The sequence below is a fragment of the Hyperolius riggenbachi genome, chromosome 4 (assembly GCF_040937935.1).
Source record: "Hyperolius riggenbachi isolate aHypRig1 chromosome 4, aHypRig1.pri, whole genome shotgun sequence".
Lineage (NCBI taxonomy): Eukaryota > Metazoa > Chordata > Amphibia > Anura > Hyperoliidae > Hyperolius > Hyperolius riggenbachi.
In genome coordinates, this window is record NC_090649.1 from 366090938 (window position 1) to 366117413 (window position 26476).

General features: G+C 45.0%; 1 protein-coding gene across 1 annotated transcript in view; it reads left to right on the forward strand.

Moving 5' to 3' along the window:
• The window catches only part of LOC137504053 (sulfotransferase 6B1-like), an 83969-nt gene that overhangs the window by 38573 nt on the left and 18920 nt on the right, over positions 1–26476 (forward strand). The window contains exons 4-5 of the mRNA XM_068231977.1: positions 3657–3783; positions 10712–10806. Coding sequence (XP_068088078.1) covers positions 3657–3783; positions 10712–10806 — 222 coding nt within the window. The remainder of the gene's footprint in view (positions 1–3656; positions 3784–10711; positions 10807–26476) is intronic.

Here is a 26476-nt window from a genome sequence, read left to right on the forward strand (position 1 = left end):
AGACACTCATATAGCCGGCGGTCATTGCTTCATTGTGATACGCAAGCCCCTTCACCGCGGCAAGGTAATGATCACGAAGGGGAATTGGCACATGTACATGCCTTTTGTTTTGTTGTTGCAGCCGCAGTGCAGCCAGAAAAATTAGGCAGGCATGTACAAGCACCAGAAAAATTATTATAGCGGCCGCTGCTAGCAGCGGCCTTAAAAATTCAGGAATCCGCCTGGAGTCCTGGACCCTGTTGGTGGTGGCGGAGAAGGCAGTCAAGCAGCCTGCAGGCAGTGATGCTGTGTGGGGAATGGGTACCAACTTAGTCTTGGGGCAGGCAGTCACCCGGCGTGCAGGAAGATGCTGTGTGTGGGGACTGACTTAGTCTTCGGGCAGGCCAGACAGTGCTTTGCAGACCAGGCATCCGTGGTCAGATGGACCCTTGACCCAACGCTGTGTGCCAGAGATGACACCACTTGCCTTTCAACATCACGGTACAGTTTGGGTATCGCCTTTTTTGAGAAATAATTGCATATCTTCCACTGTGGTGTGTGGATTTGCTTTTGTGTGCTGCTTTCCCTCAGGTGGTCATCCCATTGCAGTTTGTGCTTTGTAATCATGTGCCTTCGTAAGGTAGTAGTCCCTACGCGGGTCTTGGTCTTTCCACGGCTCAATTTACAGTGGCAGAGAGTACATGGCATTGCTCTCATCTGAGGCAGACACACAAAAACATTTCCACACCGCTGTGCCCTGGGATTATGGCACTTTGGTGGTGGAGGCCGACTGAGTGTTAAGTGGGGTGCCAGAATTAGAGCAGGAGGAGGAAGATATGTCACGCTTCCGTGCGGAAGCTGAGAAAGATGAGGTGTTCTGTGTTAAATAGTCAATATTGGGGGTTGATGGCACGTGCCTTCTTCTGAACACTGTACTTTGGTCGCGGGCCGCACAAAATCACGAAAGTGCGACCTCGAACAGACCTGCCAGGTGGCCTGCCTCTGCCTTTTTTTTGTCCATATTGGGGGGGATGAAGTGAAAGGTATGCACTGACTTGACTAATACAATGTGCAGTCAGTCACACAGATGCAGTTAACAGGTATGCACGGAGTGGTATATCACACTGCGTGCGCTCACGTAGGTAGGTGGGTGCACTGAAGTGAACAACAGGTAGTAGGTATTTGCAGTGATGGGTATTACATGAGCACCTGTCACACACAGACAGGTACTGGATAGGCACAGTGACACTGCGTGCGCTCACGCAGGTAGGTGGGTGCACTGAAGTGAACAACAGGTAGGTATATGCAGTGATGCGTATTACATGTGCACCTGTCACACACAGACAGGCACAGTGACACTGACTGACAGGGCTGTATATAATGCAAGTGGGCCACACACAAAAAACAAAAAATAGATCACAAGAACAAAATTAGCTCTCAAAAGAGCTGTTGAGGGGTGCTTTTTTTAGCATTAACAATTAGCCAGGAGCAAGCTAACAAGCCTACAAGAACCTAACTAAGCTTTACCTATGAGAGTCTGCAGCAGCTATCCCTTCACTAATTACTGCAGGCACACGAGTGAGTCCACTGCCTGATGCTGCCTGCCTTTTATAAGGGGGAGGGGGGCTCCAGGAGGGAGTGTAGCCTAATTGGCTACAATGTGCCTGCTGACTGTTATGTAGAGGGTCAAAGTTGGCCCCCATGATGCACTATGGGGGCGAACCAAACTTCCGGAAAAGTTCCCGGTTCGCCGCGATCGCGAACCACCATTTGTCCCTAGTACAATGTATGGTGATAATATTTTATCTGGAAATAAAGGTGATTTTTTTTTCCCATTTAGTGATTTTCAATACTATATCACTAATTACAAGCCTTTATTTGCAAAATGAACAGTAATATACCCTCATGACATACCTATTAAAAAGTCCAAAAGGTAACTATGTATTTATTTTTTTTAAATGACGTCAGTAAGGGGTTAACAAATTATAAATATGTATGTATTTCTATATATAATGTGGCAGTAGGCCAACGCTATGCCAGTGAAATTCTATGGGGCATTTCTTACCTAGTGTGGTGTGATGTGTTCTGCCGGAAATGCCCGACTCAATGCGAGAGCAACAGCATGTTGTTAGGCAACTTGTGTGGTGGCGTGTGGCAAACCAGAAGTCATGTAAGTCTACAGCAATGGAGGTTTTTTTGCAATTTTTCACATTGCAGAATACATGTGAAGATGCATATTTTTTCAATACACTTCCATGCAATTCTTATTTTGTCCACAGGAAGTGAGTACTAGAGAGCCTCAGTCCTTGCTTGGCCTGCAGCCACAATGCAGATTACTGCACACTGCCACAGTAATCTCCAAAGGCTTTTTTTTAGTGTTGCAGTGCGTTCAGCCGATTGCACCACAACCACAGGTTAGCAGTGTGAATCCTGCCTCACTCTACTTTGTAAATGTTTAAATGTAACATAAAATCATGAAACATCTAAAAAAGGTCACTTTTTAGTAGTAGGAGGATAAATACAATTGTTTATCTCATCAGTTTATTTTCACCTCGGGCTCTCTTTCAGGTATGACAACTGCTGAATGCATTGTTTCCCTCCTTGCCCAGCCCACCAGAAGCTGCTCCATGATGTGCTGAACCATCATCCCTCCTCCCCTCCCCACATTAATAGGATGTGCCACTCGACTGTAGCCAAGAGGCACATTTGTATGAGCTTGTGCCCATATTGCCCTGGGGTCCAGTCTGGTCGCGGGCCAACCTCAATGTCTACTGGCCACCTTCCTCCCTTAAAGTTCCCTGGTGTCTAATAGCCCCCTCCAACCCCTATACAGTTCCCTGGTGGCTTAGTGGACCTCCTTCCTCCCTCTCTCCCCTATACAGTTCCTGGTGTCTAGTGATCCTCCTCCCTCCCCTATTCAGTTTCCTGGTGTCTAGTGGTCCTCCCTCCTCTATACAGTTCCCTGGTGTTTAGTGCTCCCTACCTCCTCCATATGTCTTCCCTGGTGTTCTAGGGCTTCACCTCCAATATAGCTTCCCTGGTGGTCTAGAGTGGGCCAAACATAATGCAAAGTGGGTAAACCACTTGAGGGCCAAATTGTATGGCTCCGAGGGCTAAATTTGACCCGGGGGCCAGAGTTTGACATGTATGTCGTAGATGATACAATCTTGATTGTACAATATTACAACATCTAAGTAATAAGAAGGACTACCTAAAATATTAGTTAAAAGTTGTATTTAGTTTACCCTCCTATTCCATCGATTAGGTGAGACACTTGAACTGTCGATGGGCACATTAAGATTCAAATATTATGATTATTTAGAGTGATATTCACTTCTAAAAAAACATTAGTTATTCATACTATAGTACCATAATATAGTATGACACCATGTCCATAAAAAAGTAAAGAAACCAATTCCCCACTTTATGGGTCCATTCTCATAATGGCAGTCACCATAGGAAATCGTGGAGGCCATTGGAGTTTGTGTCTAACACCTTTTTTTGCCACTTTTACCAACACTACAATTAGTGGACAAAAAAAATGAGAAATCTTTTTTGCAGATTGCCAGTCACAGTGATGACCGCACTATTCTATATACATTGGTGAATTTGTGATTGAATTATTTAAACTGGACAAGTCAATTATATTCATAAAACAGATTCTGTTTTTGTTTCAGATTTTGGTGATCTTAAGGAATCCAAAGGACACAGCTGTATCTTTTTTCCATTTCACTAACAAAAATCCGGTGCTTCCTACATATGAATCCTGGGACTTGTTCTTCAAGGACTTTATAACTGGAAATGGTATTGTAATAGTGGATCGTTTGTGTTTTAAAATGAACACAAAAATAAAATCAACTAATCAGTACATGAGTTTTCATGTACTTTATGTGACCCGCTTTCATGGCCCCATATGTGCAAGACACTTAAAAACCCACTCTAAATGTTTTGAAGGTTTGGGTTTTTTTTGCGTACCTGCAAAAAGGGTGTCTGGAAAAAAGGGCATGGGATCAGGGCCGGATTTGTACTTTCCAGCGCCCTAGGCCGGCTGTCACCAACCGCCCCCCCCCCCCCCCATTCTGTCCAACTTTGACTAGTGATCACTGGGTTACATGGGCTCCTGTCTGTTTTGCTGCTTTGCCCCCCCCCCCCCCGTTCAAAGAAGCAGTGCAAGCTCTGTCCACTCCATGTAATTTTGCACTCCAGCCTGGATGCACAGCAGCCGATAGTGTTCTGGGCTTGCATAATTCAGAAATGATGCTCATATATGAGCAGCACTTGTCAAGTACACATACCCATATCACTCCCAGCCTCGGCTGCTGTGCACATCAGTACAGGAGTGCGTAATAACAAGAAGCCAGAGAGGACAGAAAATGCGCTGCTTCTTTGCCCTTTGTGCGACTTGCTTCAGTCAGAGTCACAAACAGGTGATGGTGCAGCACAAAGGAGAGAAACCCATCCAAAGCAGAACAGGTAAGTAGAAGGATCCAACACTACACACGCTGGCATAGATGTAGTGTAATGCTAGGTACACACGATGCAATTCTGACAGATTTACTGTCAGATCGATTATTTCCAATGTCTGATCTGATTTCCGATCAATTTTTCAATCGATTTTCCGTTCATTTCTATGAAAAAAATCATTCAGAAAATCTATCGGATAGCAGATGGGACATGTTGGAAATAGTCGATCTGACAGTAAATCTGTCAGAAAATTGCATCATGTGTATCTAGCATAAGCTCAGGTGTACTTTACACAGTGACAATTTAGCACTTGGGGCAAGTTAAGACAGATCTTAATCAGTCAGCAGGAAGTTTTTACGTTTTGTAATAGAATGATAATATTTATTGGCTAACCAAAAGAAAATAGTGAGCCTTTGGCTAATGAGTCATCTTCAGACTTTGTTCCTGTATACAAGATGTAAGCTGTTGGGGAACCCAGATATATATAAAGTCAGCAGGAGATGCATACATTGTTTTGTAAATATAAATAAATGTAATACAGTTGTCATTCTGTTTCAAAACATCCTGCTTTCACTGATGGCTAACACAGAACAATGCTTTGCTGCTTCTAAAACATGTCAGGAAAGAGTTAAACTGTAGCAAAGAGAATGTTGCTGTCAGGAAAGAAAACAAACCATAAATTCAACAGGTCTCAGGTCTTTAACAGCTCTGACCAAGTAATAAAACATCAGTCAGGGGGAGAGGAGAGCTGATAATTCCTGTCCGTGAATGCGTGCTGCATAAAGAAACTAATCTGAACTCAAAAGTTCTACTACTTGAGCCCATATATTTTTCTTCTCACAGCAGCTTGTATGTCCCCACTCATTATACTAAGGACAAGATCCTCAGATGACAACAGATGCTGACTGTCATCACACACACTCTACAGTGAGAGAGATGCAGGGATCTCTGGAATTCAGGCAGAATAGAGCAAAGCAGAAGTGATTTACTTTGACATGTGACCTCTTATCTCTCCAAGTCCTGCGCCCTGCTGAATTTTATCGCCCTAGGCCTTGACCTTTGTGTCCTTTCCAGAAATCCGGCCCTGCGTGGGATATAGATGAAATTATAAGTTTTTATCTAAAACAATATTTTTCATTTCTATATGTAAAGATCGGTGTCAGCACGCAGAGAGAATCTGATTATTGGTGATCTGCAGTATCACCAAGAATACAGATATATACCTGATTATTGATGATCTGCAGAATCACCGACAATACAGATATATTACTAACCTCTGGACACCTATGTATATAAGAGAGTTTGGTGTAACAGTAGTACTTTGAGTAATGCACCTGCTGAGCAGGTGATCATAGGCAGTAAAGGAATACTGCACTTGAGGACACAGGAACCTTCCAGCAGCCTGAGACTCTCCAAGGGGTGGAGTCAGGCTGGAGATAGGAAGGACCAGAAAGTGAGTGACACCTGAAGGTGGATTTCACTATCTGATCTGGAGACTATCTCTTAAGAGGAGAGATAGCTCTCGAGGTCGGGCATGCCTGGTCGGTAACACACGGACAGATAAAGTACAAAGACAGAAGACTGATTCGGTATCCAGGGCATGCAGGGTTCGGCAACGGAGTATCAGATATGCGAGGTACAGAATCAGAGGACAGAGGAGTAGTCAGGAAAGCAATAAGTCATAACAGATATCAAACAATGCCTAGTCTGGGTGTGAGGTCCGTGGTCTCTACACCCTGGAACTAGTCTGAAGTATAACAGAATGATCGTACAAGTTCCCTAGTCTTGGGTGCGAGGTCCGTGGTCTCAGTACCCGGGAACTAGTCTGAAGTATAACACAAATGATAATACAGTTCCCTAGTCTTGGGTGCGAGGTCCGTGGTCTCTACACCCTGGAACTAGTCTGGAGTATAACACAAATGATAATACAGTTCCCTAGTCTGGGTGTGAGGTCCGTGGTCTCTACACCCTGGAACTAGCCTAAGCATAAACAGAATAAGTATAAGTAATCTGGCTCAGTGTGAATTCCCAGGTCCACCTGGTTCAAACACACTGTTGAATCTGACTAAGATCTGAGTGCTTCCACGTAGTGTTCGCAACGGCAGACAACTTGCAACTGGCCAGCAGTAACTATATATGGAGTAGTGCTCTCCAGCACCACCCCTAATTGATCAACCAATAGTATCCTGCTCTGGAGTCAGCTGATCGGCGTGATCAGCTGATCTCTCCATGCCCAGTATAAGAGTTCTGCCTCTCAGCGCGCGTGCGTGTATTCCTAAGCCTGTGTGCACTAACAGACTCAGCCACACCAGACACACGCTGCCGCGTGCAAACCGCCGCGCTGGACGCGGAACCAGCCGCCTTACTGTTATTACATGCGGCGGCTTTTCCGCGTTCTGCCCTGTTACCAGACGCACGCTTCCGCGTGCAAACCGCCGCATTGGACGCGGAATCAGCCGCCTCCTCAGCAGCACACGCGGCGGCTTTTCCATGTTCTCTCACACTATATTATAATTGAAAATCAAGGGCTAAATATGTTGAATGAACGGTAATGAAATAGCAAAATACCGTCTATAACAAAAAACGATATTTACACTTGTATTAAGCATAGGAATACAATTGTAGATATTACAAGTATTTTAGTGCAACTATGCCTAACTGTACTTTCACACAGAACTCTCCCTATACCTATTCCTGACCTCTAGACCCCCCTTGGTGGTAATAAGCATAGTTTAATGAAGTGTATATATTACAAATATTGTACTGGAACTATACCTAAGCCTACTCTCACACAGAACCTTCCCTGTACCTATCCCTAACCCCTAGACCCCCCTGGTGGTGCCTAACCCTAAAACCCCCCTGGTGGTTCCTAACCCTAACCGCCACCCCGCCAGTGATGCCTAACCCTAACCACTCCCCTGGTGGTGCCTGACCCTAACCACCCCCCTGGTGGTGCCTAAACCTAACCATCCCCCTGGTGATGCCTAACCCTAACCACCCCCCCACACACGTGGTTCATAACCCTAACCATCCCACTGGTGGTGCCTAACCCTAACCACCCCCTGGTGGTGCCTAACCCTAACCATCCGCCCTGCACAAACACCCTTACACACATAAAAACAATAATAGATTTGATACCGTAAAATACTTCCCTGCAAATAACATGAAAAGAATAATTTATATATTTTTAATAGAATAAATAGCCTTACAATCACGTACACGTTAAAAATATTGTGAATAGTAAAAGTTTTATACTGTATTTGTAATAGAATAAATAGTCTTACAATCACGTACGTATTCAAAATCTTATAAATAGAAAAAGTTATATATTTATAATAGAATAAATAGCCTTACAATCACATACGCATTAAAATTCTTAAAATAACAGTAATGTTAAAAGCAATATATTTGTAACATAATAAATTTGAAAACTATAATTTACGCATTATAAGACTGAAAACAACTTTAATACCAAAAGTTATATATTTGTAATACAAAAATGCTTTAAAATGATATTTAAGCATTATACTTATGAAAACAAATTTTAAAGTGATAAAATAATTGAAAATGAAAATTTGTTTATTACACTCCTGAAAAGGAAATTTAAAAACGATAAAATAAGTTTTGTAAGAATTTATAAACAATATTTGTCATAAACCTTATTCTGTAAAGGAAAAGTTTTGTTATCACGATCCCTGCAACAGCTGTTTCTCGGGCGCCCTAATTTCTTCACTAGCATCCAATAGCCAATATTTTGCATTGCAGCCTATGGCACGCCCTTTTTGTCCATTAGCCTTATTTGCCCTTTTCCCCTTCTTCCAGGTTTTTTTACACTCTTAATTTCAATGTCTTAGACTATGCCACCACTAAATTATCATTGCTGTATTTATTTTGTAATCTAAGCCCTTTAAAGTGATCCCGAGCCGACGCTCGGGATCAAAATCGCATACATACCCTAAGAGAGGGAAGCCTCAGAATCTTACTGAGGCTTCCCTCACTGATCTACAACCCCCAGTTTTGAATGCAGCCCCTCTCCACATCGGGGCTGCTCAGCTCTTCTTCCTGATGGGTCACGCAGTAGCCGCGCATGAGCTGTATCACGGAGCCTGCTGCTTTAGCTTACTGCGCATGTGCGCGGGCTGGGTCGGCTATTGCGTGGCCACGCAGGAGAAGGAGGAGCTGTGTGGCATCATTAGGATTAACAACAATTAATTGTCCCTAATCTTCTGGGGGGTTGCACTCAGTGACGGGGGACAACACAGCAGGGAGGGAAACCTCGATAGGATCCTGAGGTTTCCCTCTCTTTGAGTAAGTATCTGATGTTGTGTACCCGAACTTCGGCTCATGTATTGCACAGCACTGCAGAATCTTTACATGTTATGCATTTTTTTCACACTTGCCTCTTTAACTAATTCCACCATCAAAGCATTAACCTTTTGGGGACCGGCCGCCTAACCCCCCTTCAGGACCAGGCATTTTTGCAGAAGGGGTGGGGGGGGCGCATTTAGGGGGTCAGGCAGCCGGATCCCTGCAGGGTCTTGCTGGGCTGTCTTCCCCCTGTGTGGCCAAGTGTCCCCCCTTGTCAGCAGCAATCTCTCACCTTCCAAGCTCCAGCGACGAGCCGCAGCGGACCCCTCCGCTCCGGCCGGCATCTCTGCTCCTACTGCCACTCAGTTCCAGGTCGCGGTTTGATGACGTCATCAAGCCAGGACCCGGTGCTGACATTAGAAGGAGCAGAGATGCCGGTAAGAGTGGTGGAGGGCGTCGATCGTCGCGGGAACGGCAGGGAGGTGAGTGGATCCTCTTCTTTCCCCCCTGCCGCCGCAGCTGTCAAAGTGATCACTACGATCCGGCAGCGATCGTAGTGATCACAGGATCAGCAGCCATACGCGATGGCTGCTGATCACTGAGTGGAGATGTCAGCTGTCATATGACAGCTTAATCTCCCCTCTCCGGTGCCCACGATCGCGTCGGGACGGTTCGTTAGCGTGGACGTTGAATCAACGTCCAGTCAGAACGGTAGCACCACATGCTGGATGTTGATTCAATGTACTTGGTCCCCAAAAGGTTAAAGGACAACCGGGGTGAGAATAAACTGGTGAGCAAAACAATTGTAATTATCTTCAGTCTTCTAAAAATGACTTTTTTTTAGATATCCCACAGTTTTATTTTATATTTTAATCTATATTTTAAGTTTTTACTGTTTCACTGTTTCTGCTCAATCACTGTTTCACTGTTTCTGCTAGATGACACTACCATTGAAGTATGTTAGAGCACAATCTATAAATAATTATTATTGACCCTTTTTATCTCTTTCCTGCTTCCAGAAGCCATTTGCAGGAAATTGTTTTATGGCTGTAATTACTTATCAGTGAGGGTTATGCTATAGTCTGACCCAGTCTGACCCGGTCCAAACCCAGGCAGAAACTGTCACTTCAATACCTGATTTTAACTTTTTCAGGCAGAGAAAGAAAAAAAAAAAAAAAAAAAGGAAGACAGTCTAGTTATTTGTGTGCTTGACACTGTACATACACATTTCTAGCTCATCGTGTCACATGTCACCTCAGTTGTCCTTTAAGACAGAACTTCTTAATTCATAAAATATGTTTTATTCTTAGTAATATTACTCACTATACTACAAAATAAGACTTCAAAACAGAAAGGAACCATGCAATAATTAACGCAATGATACAAAAAAAATCCTTTATGAACTTAGCTATGCTAATAAAATTAATTAAATGCAAAAGGAAGGAAGTGTGTGTGTGTTTGTCTGTGTGTGTGGGGGGTGTTGTTGCCCCTATTTGTGGGTCTGACTATAGCCATAAGCCGTAGGCACTTTGGCTTTGGTGCATGATCTGGCCTACTTCACACTCCCTGATTGTCTGCACTCCTGTGGCTACTAGGACGCTGCACACAGCCATGCGGGGACATGGAAAATTAGGGAGGGTGGAGTAGGACAGATCATGTGCAAAAGGAGGAGAGTTCCTTCGCTTCCATTCAACGAACATGGGAAAAAATTGTAAAACAGAGGAGAGGCTAACATAAACTAGTCAGTATGTTCATTATGAGGTCCAGATACTCACAGGTCCTCTGATTAGATTTTGGGTCAATTCAGGTGCCTTTCAAAAACAAAAAAACAGTCCAAATTTGCTGGGTCACTTATGGAATGTTGACTGGGGATCCTCAGGGAAAACTGATTTTTTAATTTGCAAGTGTTGCATGTATTTTCTGCTTTAGTAATGTATGCATCATATATTTTCTGCTTTAGTATTGTATGGATCATACTTTGACTACCATCTTGAATGGGACAAACATATTGATGATGGGAATTTACTGGTACTGACATTTGAAGAAATGAAAGAGGTGAGTGATTCTTCATCATATTTAACCATTTCAGCCCACGGGTATTTTGCACCTTATGGACGAGAGGAATTTTCCCACTTCAGCGCTCCTCCCTTTCATTCCCCATTAACTTTATCACTACTTATCACAAAGAAATGATCTATACCTTGTTTTTTACGCCACTAAATAGGCTTTCTTTGGGTGGTACATTACTGTATGTTTAGAATTCTTTTATTCTAAATGCATTTTGATAGGAATAATTAATAAAAAAAATGAAAAAATCATTATTTCACAGTTTTCGGCCATTATAGTTTTAAAATACCACATGCTACCGTAATTAAAATCCACACATTTTATTTGCCCATGTGTCCCGGTTATCGCAACGTTAAAATGATATCCCTAGTATAATATATGGTAACAATATTTTATTTGGAAATAAAGGTAAATTTTTTTAGTTGTACATCCATAGCTAATGTTTAGCCCATAAATGTATATTAATATGCCCTTTTAACATACATATAAAAAAAAGACAGGAATTACTTACGGTAATGTCTTTTCCAGAAGTCGAAAGGACAGCAACCCTGAGACTTGTCTCCTTCCACACACACTGGACAGGAAGCTAGTTAAAAGATTTACATAATTGATTAGTCAGGGATTAGACAGGTATATAACATCATGTGCCCTTACCCCATCAGTAATAAAAAAGACTCCACACAGAATGATGCTTCAAATCTTTTAATAACAAACATTCGGGTGGGTAAATAGGGTGCTGTCCTTTCGACTTCTGGAAAAGACATTACCGTAAGTAATTCCTGTCTTTCCCAGAACGTCTCAGGACAGCAACCCTGAGATGATATACAAGACTTTATTAGGGAGGGACCACCGCTTGCAACACTTTTCTGCCAAAAGACAAATCAGAACAAGATAATACATCAAGTTTATAATGTTTAACAAACGTATTGTGGTTTGACCATGTGGCTGCCTTGCAGATTTGCTCAATTGTAGCTCCAGCCCTCTCTGCCCAGGAAGTAGCAACTGCTCTGGTTGAGTGTGCCTTAACTGAAGAAAGAAGTGATTTTCCTTGCTGAAAGTATGCTAATGCAATGGCCTGTTTGATCCATCTTGCTATGGTTGCTCTAGAGGCTTGATTGCCTCTGAATTTTCCAGCAAAGAGCACCAATAAAGCATTGGACTTCCTCCAAGGTTTAGAACGTTGTAGATATTCCAACACACATCTTCTAACATCTAAGCAGTGTAATTTCTCTTCTTTCTGGTTTGATGGATTCTTACAGAAGGATGGTAAGTAAATCTCCTGGGACCTGTGGAATTTAGAAACCACTTTAGGCAGGAAGGCTACATCTAGCCGGAGAGTAATTCTATCTTCGCTGATTATACAATAAGGCTCATTGATCGAAAGCGCCTGTAACTCCCCAATCCTTCTGGCTGATGTTATTGCCAAAAGAAAGGCTGTTTTTATCGTCAGGTGTTTATCTGAACTGTCCTCAATTGGTTCAAAGGGGGGTTCGCATAACCCTTGTAACACTGTATTAAGATCCCATGCAGGTACTTTAGACCGAGCTATAGGTCGAAGTCTTTTCAGAGCTTTAAAGAAACGAATTACATATTGTTCTTCCGCCAACCTCCTTTCCAGGAAGACACTTAATGCCGAGACCTGACCCTTCAGGGTGCTAATGCTCAACCCCTTCTGGAAACCTTCTTGCAAGAACTCCAGTACTGATGTAGATCTTGATGTATCCACCGAATTCTGCAAACACCAGTTATTGTAGACTTTCCATACTTTATAATAGATCTGTCTGGTAACCTTCTTCCTACTTTGTATGAGTGTCTCTGATAGCTTATTAGAGAAACCTTTGCTCTTCAGTATTGCCCACTCAGGCTCCATGCAGAAAGCTGTAGAAGGTGTAAATTGGGATGACGAGCTGGGCCCTGGGTCAGCAGATCCTGATTGCTCGGTAGAAGGAGATAACTGGAAGCAGATCTCTGAAGTGGCGCAAACCACGGTCTTTTGGGCCAGTAAGGTACTATCAGGATAGCCTGAGCCTTGTCCTGACAAATCTTGTTCACCACCCTTGAAATCAGATGAAACGGAGGAAAAATGTACATCTTGTGGTGACTCCAACTGATTGAGAATGCGTCTATCTTCCAAGGCTTGTCCTGAGGATTCAGAGAACAAAACAGAGGACATTTTGCATTTGCTCTTGTTGCAAAAAGATCTACTTGTGGAATTCCAAATAGCTCTGAGATCTGTAGAAACACTTGATTGTTCAGACTCCATTCGTCCTGTAACAGATGACGTCTGCTCAGGTAGTCCGCTAGACAATTCAAGGTTCCCTTTAAGTGCACCGCCCTTAGAGAATTTAGTTCGTTTTCGGCCCAGTGAAGGATCTTTGAGGCTTGGCACCACAAAGTCCTGCTCTTGGTTCCTCCCTGGCGGTTCAAATAAGCGACTACCGTCTTGTTGTCTGTCCGCACTGTTACATGGGAATGAAGAATCTGTGATTCGAAGGCCCGTAGAGCTTGCCCCACTGCTTGCAACTCCCTGTTGTTCGATGAACTTCTGCTCACTAGTGGTGACCACTGACCTTGTGCCAGAAGAGTATCCAAGTGGGCTCCCCATCCTCAAGAGCTCGCATCTGTCGTTATTATGACTTCTGTTGGAAGCTCCCATAGATTTCCTTTGGATAACCGTGTTGGTTCCAACCACCATAGCAGAGAGTGTTTTATGTTCCAAGGAATGGAGAATCTCTTGTCTAGGGAAGATAGCCGTTTGTCCCATTTGGAAAGGATCCAGGACTGTAGGGTCCTGGAGTGAAGCTGACCCCACTGCACTGCTGGAAAGGATGAAGTCAGTAACCCCAGTAATGCCATGGCTTTCCTTAATGATATAGTCTTGAATTTCTGAAAAGAAAGAACAGATTTCAGTAACACAGCAGATTTTCTTTCTGGTAGAAACAGTCTTTTACTGGAGGAAGAAATTTCAAACCCTAAAAATTCCATACATTGTTGAGGAATTACGGAAGATTTCCCCCAGTTAATCAACCACCCCAGGGATTGGAGGAAATTCAGTGCAAATTCCAGTTGAAGATTTACTGAGTTCACAGAGGGACCCCAAATAAGTAAATCATCTAGGTAGGCGATAATCTGGATAGAATTCAATCTTAGAGAAGCCAGTACTTCTGCCATAACTTTTGTAAACAACCAAGGGGCGGATGACAACCCAAAAGGGAGAGCGTTAAATTGAAAATGCCTTACCTCTCCCTGAAGATACACTGCAAACCTCAGGTACTGTTGCGACTCCAGATGTATGGGAAGATGGAGATATGCATCCCTTAGATCCAGTGAAGCCAGCCAGCAACTCTCTTGAAGCAGATTCAGAACTGAGCGAATATTGTCCATTCGAAATTTCCTGTATCTGACTGCTTTGTTTAATTTCCTTAAGTTTAGGATAAACCTGTAACTTCCCTGAGGTTTCTTTATTAAGAAGACCGGAGAGTAAAACCACAGACCTTCTTGACATCTTGGGACCTGACGAATGACTCTTTTCTCCAGCAGAATATTCACTTCGCTTTCTAGAGCCTGTGCTTGACCTTGAGCTCTTGGAGACGGGGTGATGAAGAACTGATTTGGTGGGTGAGAGACAAATTCTATTCTGTATCCCTGAAGGATTATGTCCAATAGCCACTTGTTTTGAAACTTTGATTGCCATTCCTCGAAGAAGTGGGCTAACCTTCCGCCCACTGGAAGACTGGCGTCATTGTTTTGGAGGCTGTGTTGTAGAGGAGTATGAAGGATTACCCCTTGGTCTTTGGGTCTTATTCGGTATCCACCTCCTTTTCTGTCCTCTATTTTCTGACTCTGTCTTCCCTTGCGGACGAAAGGACCGATTGACTCGAAAATTCCTTCTTTTCAGGGGAAAATTCTTTTTCTTATCAGCCGTTCTCTCTAATGTTTCCTCCAGCTTGGATCCAAACAACATATTGCCTTCACAGGGTAACCCACATAGCTTTGATTTGGAAGAGGTGTCCCCTTGCCAGGTCTTCACCCAGACTCCTCTCCTAGCCGAGTTGACCAAGGCCGTTGTCCTTGCTGTAAGCCGGACTGAATCATCTGCTGCATCAGAAAGATAATTAGAAGCATGCATAATCTTAGGAAATAAATTCAATATCTCTTCCCTGGGAACCCCTGAAGCAATTTGTGATTGTACATCTACCAACCACAGTTGTAGGGATCTAGCTACTGCTGTAGAAGCTATGGATGGTTTAAAGTTCAATGAAGCAGCTTCCCAAGCTCTTCTCAGGATATTATCGATCTTTTTATCAATCGGATCCCTCAGGCAACCAAAGTCCTCAAATTGAAGATCCGTTTTTCTGGAAACTTTAGACAAGGAGGGGTCCAGTTTTGGAGCAACCCCTCAGTACTTTTGATCTTCAGAACTATATGGATATCTTTTGGACAGAGATTTAGGCCAAAACGCTCTTTTCTCTGGGACCTCCCACTCTCTTTGAATTAAATATTTGAGAGTACCATGTACTGGAATAAAGGAAGTCTGAGGGTCTGCTAAAGTCTCATACATCTGATCTAGTGGTGTTAATGATTTCTTCTCTGTAGTAATCCCCATTGCTTTATGCATGTGTTCTAACAACTCCTTCATAAACTCAGTGGAAAAGGCAAATTTCTGCTCTTTAACACCTTTTTCCCCCGTCTGTTCAGATTCAGAAGATATTTCTTCAAATGAAGAGATCTCTAGTTCTCCCTCCGATTTATCTGATTCCTCAGCATCTTCCTCTAGTCTCCTCTTTTTTGCCTTTCCTTCCCTCTGGGGAGGAATCGGTACAGAAACAGATTTAGGTAACTCAACCGGTGGAGCACTAGTAGATGCTGCAGCCATCAGCTCAGTATCAGCTTCAGGAGTAGTATTAACAGGATTACATCTCATTAACTCCATAGCAGAGGTTATCTCTGACTTAATCCATCCCCTTAAGTCTTTAAACATAGATGGAGATTCTTCCCTCACCACTTTTTCAGTACATGACTGGCATAGTAATTTATTTGAAGATGATGACAATTTCTCATGACATACTGCACACTTTTTCACTGACTTCTGAGTAGTTTTAGTTCCAGAAGATCCAGCTGATCTACTAGCTCTAGCGGATGTATCAGTTTTCACAGGGTTAGCAGGCTTGTCTGGTCTGTCCGTCCTGTCAGATCTAGAATCTGATTTGGCTTCCATAGTAATAGCTTCAGGCTGCAATAAAATACAGACAAAACCAGCCATCAGCCTGAGAACCCTTCAACAACAACTAATATGCCTCATATATGTTATATGATCATACCAGAGAGGGAACGGAGCGACACTCCACAGAGCCCTGGGAGGAAGATCCAGTGGCAGCCTCCATAGTCAGTCACCGATTCTGACTATGAAATTCATTTAAATAGGTTTTCCAGTCGAAACAACTCCGCCCACAGCATACCCTAATGCACATACCTTTAATTGCCCCAATCAACGGTCTCTGCAGCAGCTCATCCCGGGCAGCCTCTGCTGATACCACGCTGCACCATGCTGCATACCGCCGCTGGAGCGCACGCCGGGCCAGGACCTTCCTGCTTCCGGCTTCCTGTCACGTGAGGCGCCAGTCACGTGACCCGCGGGCGGGACTTCCGCATACGCGCACTTCCGCATTTAGTCCGACGAGAGGGAGGCTATTGCGCGCAGCGTGTCCCCGCGCTAAAGCTACTAGTCAGCGCCTACCAAGGGGAACACACGAGCCGCGGCTCCTGCAGAAAGCATGGGTGGCCAGACCTCCCTCCACCTAGCATCCTGCGTGGACAGGAAAAACAACTGATGGGGTAAGGGCACATGATGTTATATACCTGTCTAATCCCTGACTAATCAATTATGTAAATCTTTTAACTAGCTTCCTGTCCAGTGTGTGTGGAAGGAGACAAGTCTCAGGGTTGCTGTCCTGAGACGTTCTGGGAAAAATTTAATCCCTAAAGTCAGTGGGTGTGATTTTACTATTTGGCCACAAGATGTCCCCGCTGAGCAAATCCCTATGTAGAGTACAAGTACGCTACATAAGAAACAATGTGTTGCTACATTATAACTAGGGAAGTGACGCAGGCTTCAACGGAAGCCTGCATCACGGGTGGCCTGCGGGGAGATTAATGAATGGGAAGTTACCATCATAAATCTAATGATCAGTGGTGGAAATCGGTTGAAATTGGCCGCGGAAGGAAGCGGGGCGGATCTATTTAAGAATAAACACTGTTTTTGAAAAAAAACAGTGTTTATTCTTGGCGGACATGTACGGATTGGCACAGGGGACATTTGTCCCCTGCAGCCAATCCGCCCTGCTATTAGCAACATCGTGATCCTGGGCATTTGCCTGCACGAACGCATGCAACCCCCCCCCCCAAAAAAAAAACTGCAGGGACATAACTAGCGCGTCCCTGTGGCTGTAGCAGCTGCCGCTGCAGACGTGAGGCTCACCCTCCACGTGACATAAATGGTTAATATCTCAGATCTTGACTGTCAAGTGAATATTTCTCACAAGTGTTTCTTGAGAATTTTTGCCAAAGGCATTTCTGCTTCGAAAATGCCATTTTCGTTTGAGATTTTCCATGTAAATACGCTAAAATTTTCATGTTTTCACAGGATATGTTAAGGAGAAAAGTGGGTACAAGAGGAAAAAAACCTTATAGTTTTGGAGATTTTAAATTATGATAGGAAAAAAATATACATTTGAATGTGGTAAATGACAGATAATGTAGCAACCTAGTGGTAGTGTAAATTTACATATATCAAAAGAAAGAGCAATGAATTTCAAGACAGGGTGTCCAGACTGCCTGGAAACTCTGTGGAAGTGGCAATGCTTTGGCCAGGGAACGCTATACAGCCACAATAAGGCTGCACAAGGATCCCTGGCAACTTTACCTACTTTTCTAAACATTTATTTGTTTGAGTGTGGGAAATAAAAAAAAATGACATGGGGTTCCCCCTCCCAAGCCTTTTTAACCCCTTGTCCCCCATGCTGGGTGGGATAGCCAGGATGCGGAGCCCCGGCCACATGGGGCTTCGCACCCTGAGCTATACCAGCCCGTATGTGGGGGCTCTGAAGGAGAGGGGCTGACAAGCCTCCCCCTCTCCCCCAGAGCCCATGTCCAATCCATGGACAAGGCGATCTTCCCAACCTCCGGTGCCCCAAGAGGAGGTAGGAGCGCCGCCGCCCAGGGGAGGGGTTCATGGTGGCATTTAAAAGTCCCCTTTAAGAAGGAGACCCCCAGATACTAGCCCCCAACCCAGGAGAAATGAAGTACAGAGGTACAAAATACCCCTTTATTATTCTTAATTAACCATAAATACTTTCCTCTACCTTTAAAAAAAAAATGTTACATTTACCTTTAAAAAAAAAAAATGTTCCCACGCCAATACCCTCGGAAATTTCCCCCGCCAATATCCTCTAATATTGCAATCTCGATTGAAGATCTCTGCACATCTGCCGCCACACACTGCCGCTCCCTGCACAGCTCTAGCTATACTAAGTATAGCTAGAGCCAAAGCATCTTTGAATTTGGCTCCAAAGCTTCCCATTGGTCTATAAACAGACCAGTGGGGATCCTTCTGCTCCAAGGTGCCTGCTTGGGTGAGCGCGATAGGTGTGGTGGGGGGGGGGGGAGGAGAGCGAAAAGCCATGAAAGAGGGACGGACGGAGGTCTAGGTATACTAAGTATAACTAGTATTATCATTAGAGGATATTGGAGTGGGACAGTTCCGAAGATATTGAAATGGAAATATTTTTTTTTAAAGGTACAGGTAAGTATTTCTGGTTAATTAAAAGAATATTAAAATACTTTTTTGTGGTTGTGTTTTTATTTCATTTAACCCTTTGTGGAAATTGTTACTGGGTACTATGTACCCCTATACTCAATTCTCTTGTGGAGGGGCGGGCATCTGAGGGTCCCCTTCTTAAATGGGACACCCAGATGCCACCATGAAATCTCCAGGGTGTCGTCGCCCCACCTCCTTTTGGGGCTCTGGAGGTGGGGAAAAGTCACTGGTCCATGAATTGGACAAGGGCTCCGGTGGAGAGTAGGAGGCTTTGCCATACCATGGACTGTGCAGGCTGGTATAGCTCAGGGTATGAAGCCCCACGCTCTGCATTCTGGCTATCCCAGCCTGCATGGGGGAAGAGGCTTGGGGAGGACCCTTTGTTTATTTTTTATTCATTTCTCACACCATGAACAAAAAATGTTTTACAAAATAGGTAAAGTTGCCAGGAATCCTTACACAGCCTTATTGCGGCAGTATAGCGTTCCCTGGCCAAAGCGTTGCCACTTCTACAGGGTTTCCAAGGGGTCCGCACGCACTGCGTATGGACCCCCTCGGAAACCCCATCATGAAATTCATTGCTCTTTCTTTTGATATATGTAAATTTACACTACCATTAGGTTGCTACATTATCTGTCATTTACAGTAAATGTACACTTTTTTTCCTATCGTGACTTTAAAATCGATTTTCTTCTTGTACCCACTTTTCTCTTTAACATACCCTGCAAATTTGGTGATTCTATCTGGTAAGGGGGCTTTGCTATTAACCACAAAAGTCGCTTGTTATTTTCGTGAAAATTAGGCAAAAAGTATATTGGCATTTTCGCTCATCTGTTTCTCATTCACCTAAAATGATGTGTAATCCTATATAATAAAATTCGGGTGTTTCTGCGTCCTGTCCCTGTGTGTGTGTGCGTGTGTGTGTGTCCATGCTTTCAGACCTTACAATTTGCTGTATGTGAACCTCATTGCATTGTGGGAAATAACATCTTTTTCCAACTGCCAAGCAAGAAACATCTCCCTGTGTGCAGATACTGCAGACAGCAGTGGAGGATGGGCGAGCGGGACACATCTGTGCTCGCATTGCTGGGGGGGGGGGGGGGGGGTAGGGGGGCCCTATTTAATGGGTGAGGCTTTTTTATTAGTAAAACAATAACATGGAAATGTCCCCTATCCCTGCTTCAGCTGGCTTCACCCAGGTATGCACTTGAGGAAAACCACAGGGGGCTTGAACCTTTGTGATCCCTTTTGACTTTCAATATGTCAGGATAAAAAGACAAAAGACAAAGACAAACATTTATATTGCGCTTTTCTCCTGGCGGACTCAAAGCGCCAGAGCTGCAGCCACTAGGACGCGCTCTATAGGCAGTAGCAGTGTTAGGGAGACTTGCCCAAGGTCTCCTGCTGAAATAGGTGCTGGCTTACTGAACAGGCAGAGCCAAGATTCGAACCCTGGTCTCCCATGTCAGAGGCAGAGCCCTTAACCATTACACTATCCATCCAGAAGGATAAGGGTCCTTCCACATTGAGTCTGCTGTGTTGCATTGCAAAAGACAATACCACCATACTGCATCACAATGCAATGATTTTCCTATGGTGTTTGATGGCTAGTTTCCACTTTAACGCAGAGCCATGCAGCACTGCATTGCGCGTTATACGCCAGGAGTGGGAGCTAGCGATCCCATTCATTACACTGAATGGGACCGCGGGCTAAATCACCCTTAAATGCAGAAAAACATGGGTGGTGATTCAGTGGTGAATCTCCGTACATGAATGGTAACGTCAAACAGTGCAGTCTATGCACTGTCTGCTGTCTCTACAACTGTGTTTCCCTAAGCGCCCCTGTAAGCGCCCTATATGGAAATGAGCCCTAACACATCAAATGTGGTGCGGCGCGGCGGGTTCCAGCATAGTACTGCACTGCATGCTGTGTGTTAACCGGATAATGTTTACATTGGAAGTGAGGTATACTTTTATTACACTGTATGCCTGTATGGCTGCACTGTAGTGGTAACATGCGGTGCCATATCTTGGCTACATTGCCTTGTGAATTGATCACAATGCAACGGACTCACTGTGAATGGCCTCCTTCACCACTAAGGAGGTTTCCCCCTTATGGACCAGAGCAATTTTCACATTTCAACGCTCCTCCTTTTCATTTGCCAATAATTTTATCACTACTTATCACATCAAAAAGATCTATATCTTGTTTTTTTTTGCCACCAATTAGGCTTTCTTTGAGTGGTACTTTTCGCTACGAATTATTTAATTTTTATATGCATTTTAAAATGTAATAATAAGAAAAAAATCATTATTTCTCAGGTTTTCAAATAAAAAAATAAAATAAGTACTACTGTAATTGAAACCCACATATTTTGTTTGCCCATTTTCCCAGTTATTACTTTGAAATTATGTCCCTAGTACAATGTATGGCGACAATATTTTATTTGGAAGAGGGACAGTTGGAAGCTATGGCCATATCCCTCTCAGTTCTTACTGTCAAACTCTTACAACTGCTTGCTGCTGTCTGGCAACTATGGGAGGGAATGTTTCCTGAACTGCAAAAACTTAGTACTGCCTAGCAATCCAGAATAGGAATCAGGCCTCATTTCCATGGGCAGTTCATAGGCAGTGAAATGTCTCTCAATCTCTCACAATTGCTGGCTGCTGCCTGGTAACTGTTCACTCAGGGGCGTAACTAGAAATGACTGGGCCCCATAGCAAAAAAGTTTTATGGCCCCCCCACCACGACCTTCCAACCCCACGGACCTCGGAACTCCCACCCAAACATTCATCCAGGACCCTCCACCCCAACATTCCCACACCCCTCTAAGTACAGTATAAGTAGCCAGGTCTATAGGTGTCCCCAGTTTGGGTAATAGTCAGGGGCATAACTAGAAATCACTGGGCCCCCTTGTGGCAACAGCAATTTAAACTAAATACTGTACAAACGTTTTAACTCATACATGAACATTATGGAAAATCCAAGTTGAAAATAAACTGTGAAGATAAACAATTTCATCCATCCTACTTCTGAAAAATATATTCATTTTTTTTAGAACCTCCCAATTTTATTTTCTGTTTTAAAAAGCTAAAAAAGTAGGTTTAATGTTATTGTCTCATATGATGATGATTCAGCTTTTCCCATAGTCCTGCAGTTAGCAATCATGTGACCCCCAACAAGACAAATTTAGCAATCATGAGGCCCCTATCAAGACAAACTCAGCAATCATGAGGCCCCCAACAAGACAAAATCAGCAATCATGAGGCCCCCAACAAGACAAATTCAGCAATCATGAGGCCCCCAACAAGACAAATTCAGCAGTCATGAGGCACATAAATAGACAGCATTTCATATAAATAGGCAGAATGCCCCCTTAACATGGTAGACACCTCTCACCTGGCTTCTGAATTCTCCTGCACTGGCTGCTGTGCCTAGCAATACTGTTTTTGACTGGATTGGGGATGATGTGTGGGCTAAAAGGCCTGGCAGTGATGCTGTGGCCTGTCTGGCGGTGATGCTGTGGCCGGGTTGGGTGGCGGTGATGCTGTGGCCAATGCTGTGGCTGGGTTGGCGGTGATGCTGTGGCCGGGCTGGCTAGCGGTAATGCTGGGCTGTGCTTGGCTGGTTGAAGTAAATGCTGGCCTGACTGGTGGTGATGCTGTGGCCTTTTTGACAGTGATTCTGGGCTGGTTGGCTGGTGGTGATGCTGGGCTGGCTGGCCTGGATAGTTTAGGTAGTGACAGGTTCCCCCCTAGTTAAGGTAGCGCCACGAGTCCCCCAGTTTAGGTAGTGACAGGAGCCCCCCAGTTCAGGTAGTGATAGGAGCCTCCCAGTTCAAGCAGTGACAGGAGCCCCCAAGTTCAGACAGTGACAGGAGCCCCCAAGTTCAGGCAGTGACAGGAGCCCTCCCAGTGTAAGTAGTGACAGGTGCCCCCCAGGTCATGTAGTGACAGGGCCCCCCCAGTTCAGGTAGTGACAGGGACCCCCCCAGTGTATGTAGTGACAGTAGCCCCCAGGTTAGGTAGTGAGTGACAGGGACCCCCAGTTAGGTAGTGACAGGGACCCCCAGGTTAGGTAGTGAGTGACAGGGACCCCCAGGTTAGGTAGTGAGTGACAGGCACCCCCCAGGTTAGGTTGTGAGTGACAGGGACCCCCAGTTAGGAAGTGAGTGACAGCGACCTCCAGGTCAGGTAGTGAGTGACAGGAACCCCCTGGTTAGGTAGTGAGTGACAGGCGCCCCCCAGGTTAGGTTGTGAGTGACAGGGACCCCCAGGTTAGGTAGTGAGTGAAAGGCGGCCCCCCCAGGTTAGGTTAACCCGCCCCTCTCCCGCTCAGGGCCGTTTTTGGGGGCTGGAGGGGTTGCAGCATGAGGGGAAAGCTATGGGGCCCGCCTGATCCCTACGTCACAGGGGGCCCGCAGCAGGATGTCCCCCCTAGGACCTGGAGGGGTTGCAGCATGAGGGGAGAGCTTGGTGGCACGGATGCTCCTCTCTCTAGCGTCTGACGCGACTTCCTGTATAAACAGGAAGTAGCGTCAGACACTAGAGGTAGAAACATCCGCGCTGGAGCGCACGGAAGGAATGTATCTGCCGCTGCCTGCCGCCTGCATAACCACACTATTTAATGCTGGAGGGGAGTGCAGAGGGGAGAGCCCGAGGTGAAAGAGGGGGGGGGGGCGTGGCTAGGCACGCAGTGAAGATGGACGCTTAAGAGCTGCGCTCCGGACCCAGAGCTAAACTAAACAAGCAGGACGAAAAATACAGCTCGCACCCTAATACCTGGGCATGCAGACCCGCATCAGAACCAACAGCGGGGTTCAAAGGGACAATTTCGGCTCAGCGGGCAAGACGGTTCCTGAGTTATTCAAGTCGCATCAATCTCGGAGCCAGAGTAACGCGGCCGGCAAGATGGCGCAGTCCCGCAGCGAAACAACAGCCTCCTCTCCGGCATCCTCGGGAGGCTCTCCAGACAAAAGTAAGGGCTCGCCCAACGCTATACAGACAACTAGAGCAGATCTCCCCACTATGGATGATATGAGGGCACTAGCAGAAGAAATCAAAGCCACTATAACAACGGCCGTAGCAGGAGTAAGAGAGGAGGTAGCCGCCATCAACATCAGGATTCAGGACATAGAGCAGGCCGGGAGGAAGAGAGACACTAAGCTAAAATGGCTGCACAATACAGCGGTTGTTCACAACAGACGACTAATTGACCACTGCAGGCACCTGGAAGATCTGGATAACAGGGGGAGAAGATCAAACATAAGAGTAAAGGGCTTACCAGAAACCGTTACTGCGGACTCCCTCGTGGCCGCCCTTACTGCAATCTTCAATGAACTTCTTGACAGAGCTAAAGAGACACCAATAGAGTTCGTCAGAGGCAGCTCACAGAGCCTTAAAACCATGCGGCCCCGACGGAGACCCCCCGAAAGATGTGGTCTGCTGCCTCACCTCGTTCCAACTAAAGGAAAACATAATGAAGACAGCCAGGGCGCAGGACGAGATCTTCTTCAACGATACTTCCATTTCTCTCTACCAAGACCTATCTTTAATTACCCTCACGAACCGAAAGGCTTTAAAACCCCTCACAAAGGTACTGCAGGAGAAAGGCTTCCAGTACAGATGGTGCTTCCCCTTCGCCCTGACTGTTCTACACAAAGGCCGCACTGCCATCTTGCGCACTCCACACGACCTGACGGGCTTCCTGAAGATCTTAGGTCTGCCTAGAGTCGCCTTGCCCGACTGGTACGAGGAATACCGTCTTGCAGATCCCAAGCCCGCGAACGCAGAGGGAAATGAAGAAATGCCTCAATCCCCGGCTATGTCACACAGGAGCATGGGATCACTTCCTCACAACGAGGCAAGCCGTTCGGGCTCAGAAGAAGGAGACGCGGCCTAACAGGACTTGCGAACTGTAAGTTTTATCGCTCAAGCTATTTAGCCCGTTCTCTCACCCGCAGAGGCTTTATCCTCATTTCGGTCCCCTAAAATATAGCAATAAGTTTTGCTCTATGTGCTTTCCCCTACGCAAACCATTGGGACATAATGACCACCTCCCACTGTTCCCTGTACTTTTGAGATACAGACACGCGGAAACAACCAATACAAGGAGACGATTCTCTTACTCCGCAAAGAGGCCAATATGCGGCTGAGGCTTCAGTTCCACAACAGACTGCAAGCCATAAATCCCGTGGCAAGAAGTGACAGATACCTATTGGGTTCAATATGGCCTTGCGATAGAGGGAAAGTATATATGAAAAGAAAGCGATAGAACTCGGACACATAAGTATGCAGAGATGATGTGACCTGACCTTTACTTCCACTGTTTTCCCTCAAACGTACCAATAGGATCGAACAGACCACTGCCCCTTCTCATACTGCAGCCTAACCTCTTTCCTCTCACAATCTAATCATTGAATGCGAGCCATCCATCCACGCATGGACACTCTGAGCGAGGTCCCTATCCCGTGCTTACCCCTATGCATGCACCGCTACTAACACATTTTCTGATGTAACGGTTTTTCTCATTAACTTTATTCCTAGTGGATATTAACACAAAAGTGCATTAGAAGGATTACTGTATGATATCTGTGTTTTGGTTGCTGATGGGGGAGGGGAGGGGAACCGGGATGCAGTGTGGGCAGATTATACTAAGCAATGATTATACTAGGCAATGCCTATTAAGCTACCTCTGCCTTGCTGGCAGAGCACCTCAGAAAATAAATATTAACTACACTAAATCAATACTGATAGTCCTGGATCGCTGCACTCCCGGAACCCGCCTTCTGCGGGGACCGGGACCACCTCCAACACCGCTCCACGAAAGCGATTCAGTAGAAAGAGAATTTAGTGCCTGCTTAGAATGATCAGTACACATTCATCTATCAACACTCTTACATTTGGTAAGGAACTCCAGGTACCAACAAGCCCCGTGTTACAGAAACAAGAGGGGCCATTCCCATCATTGAGTCACATCATCCACCTGCTCAATATACATAACAGCAGGTCACTCCACTTTGTTATAGCAATTACACAGCCAGGGGTTAGGAGATTGCAGCATACATATTGGGTCCAAAGTACCCTGTTCAAATAAGGGTCCAATAGTCAGATGCTCTTATTATAAAAGATTTTCCACCTCTCACTTTTGAAGTGCCAAAAATATACCATCACCACCCCACACCAGAGAGCCTGTATTACAAGCTCTCTGACAACACCCCTAATTGAATTTGAGCTGGTATTTAGGGGTGGGTACTGGTTGCCCGCCTCAAACTACCTCTCAAAGGGGATTCTACTTTCATCCACCGTACAGATACTTTGTACTGATACTTATCGTGCGATAGTGAACCCTTGCAGTAAAGCCTGACCGACCGAACCAAAGTTAATCAACTCACCAAACTTTTTGGGGGATAATGACAACCAAACAGGGGGGCTCCCACGTTGGGGGGAAGGGAGTAAAATGGAAGGTGACATCCTGGAACATAGATGGCCTAAATACACCAGAAAAACGCTCTACCCTATTAAAATTCCTACAAAAACAAAAAACTTCCATTGCTATCCTCCAAGAAACGCACTTTAGGGAAAACAAAGTCCCAGTCCTGAGAGACAGGAACTTTACGCAGTGTTACCATGCCACTTCCAAGGAGGGTAAAAACAAAGGGGTTTCCATTTTAATTCACAATAACTGCTCACTCACAGTCACAGACTGCAAAAAGGATCCAGAGGGCAGGTATCTTCTCATTAAAGGTAACTACGGAAATAGAGTAATTACCATAGCAGCTTTATACGCCCCAAATGAAAAACAAGAAGCTTTCATAAACAGAACCTCCAATCTACTACATG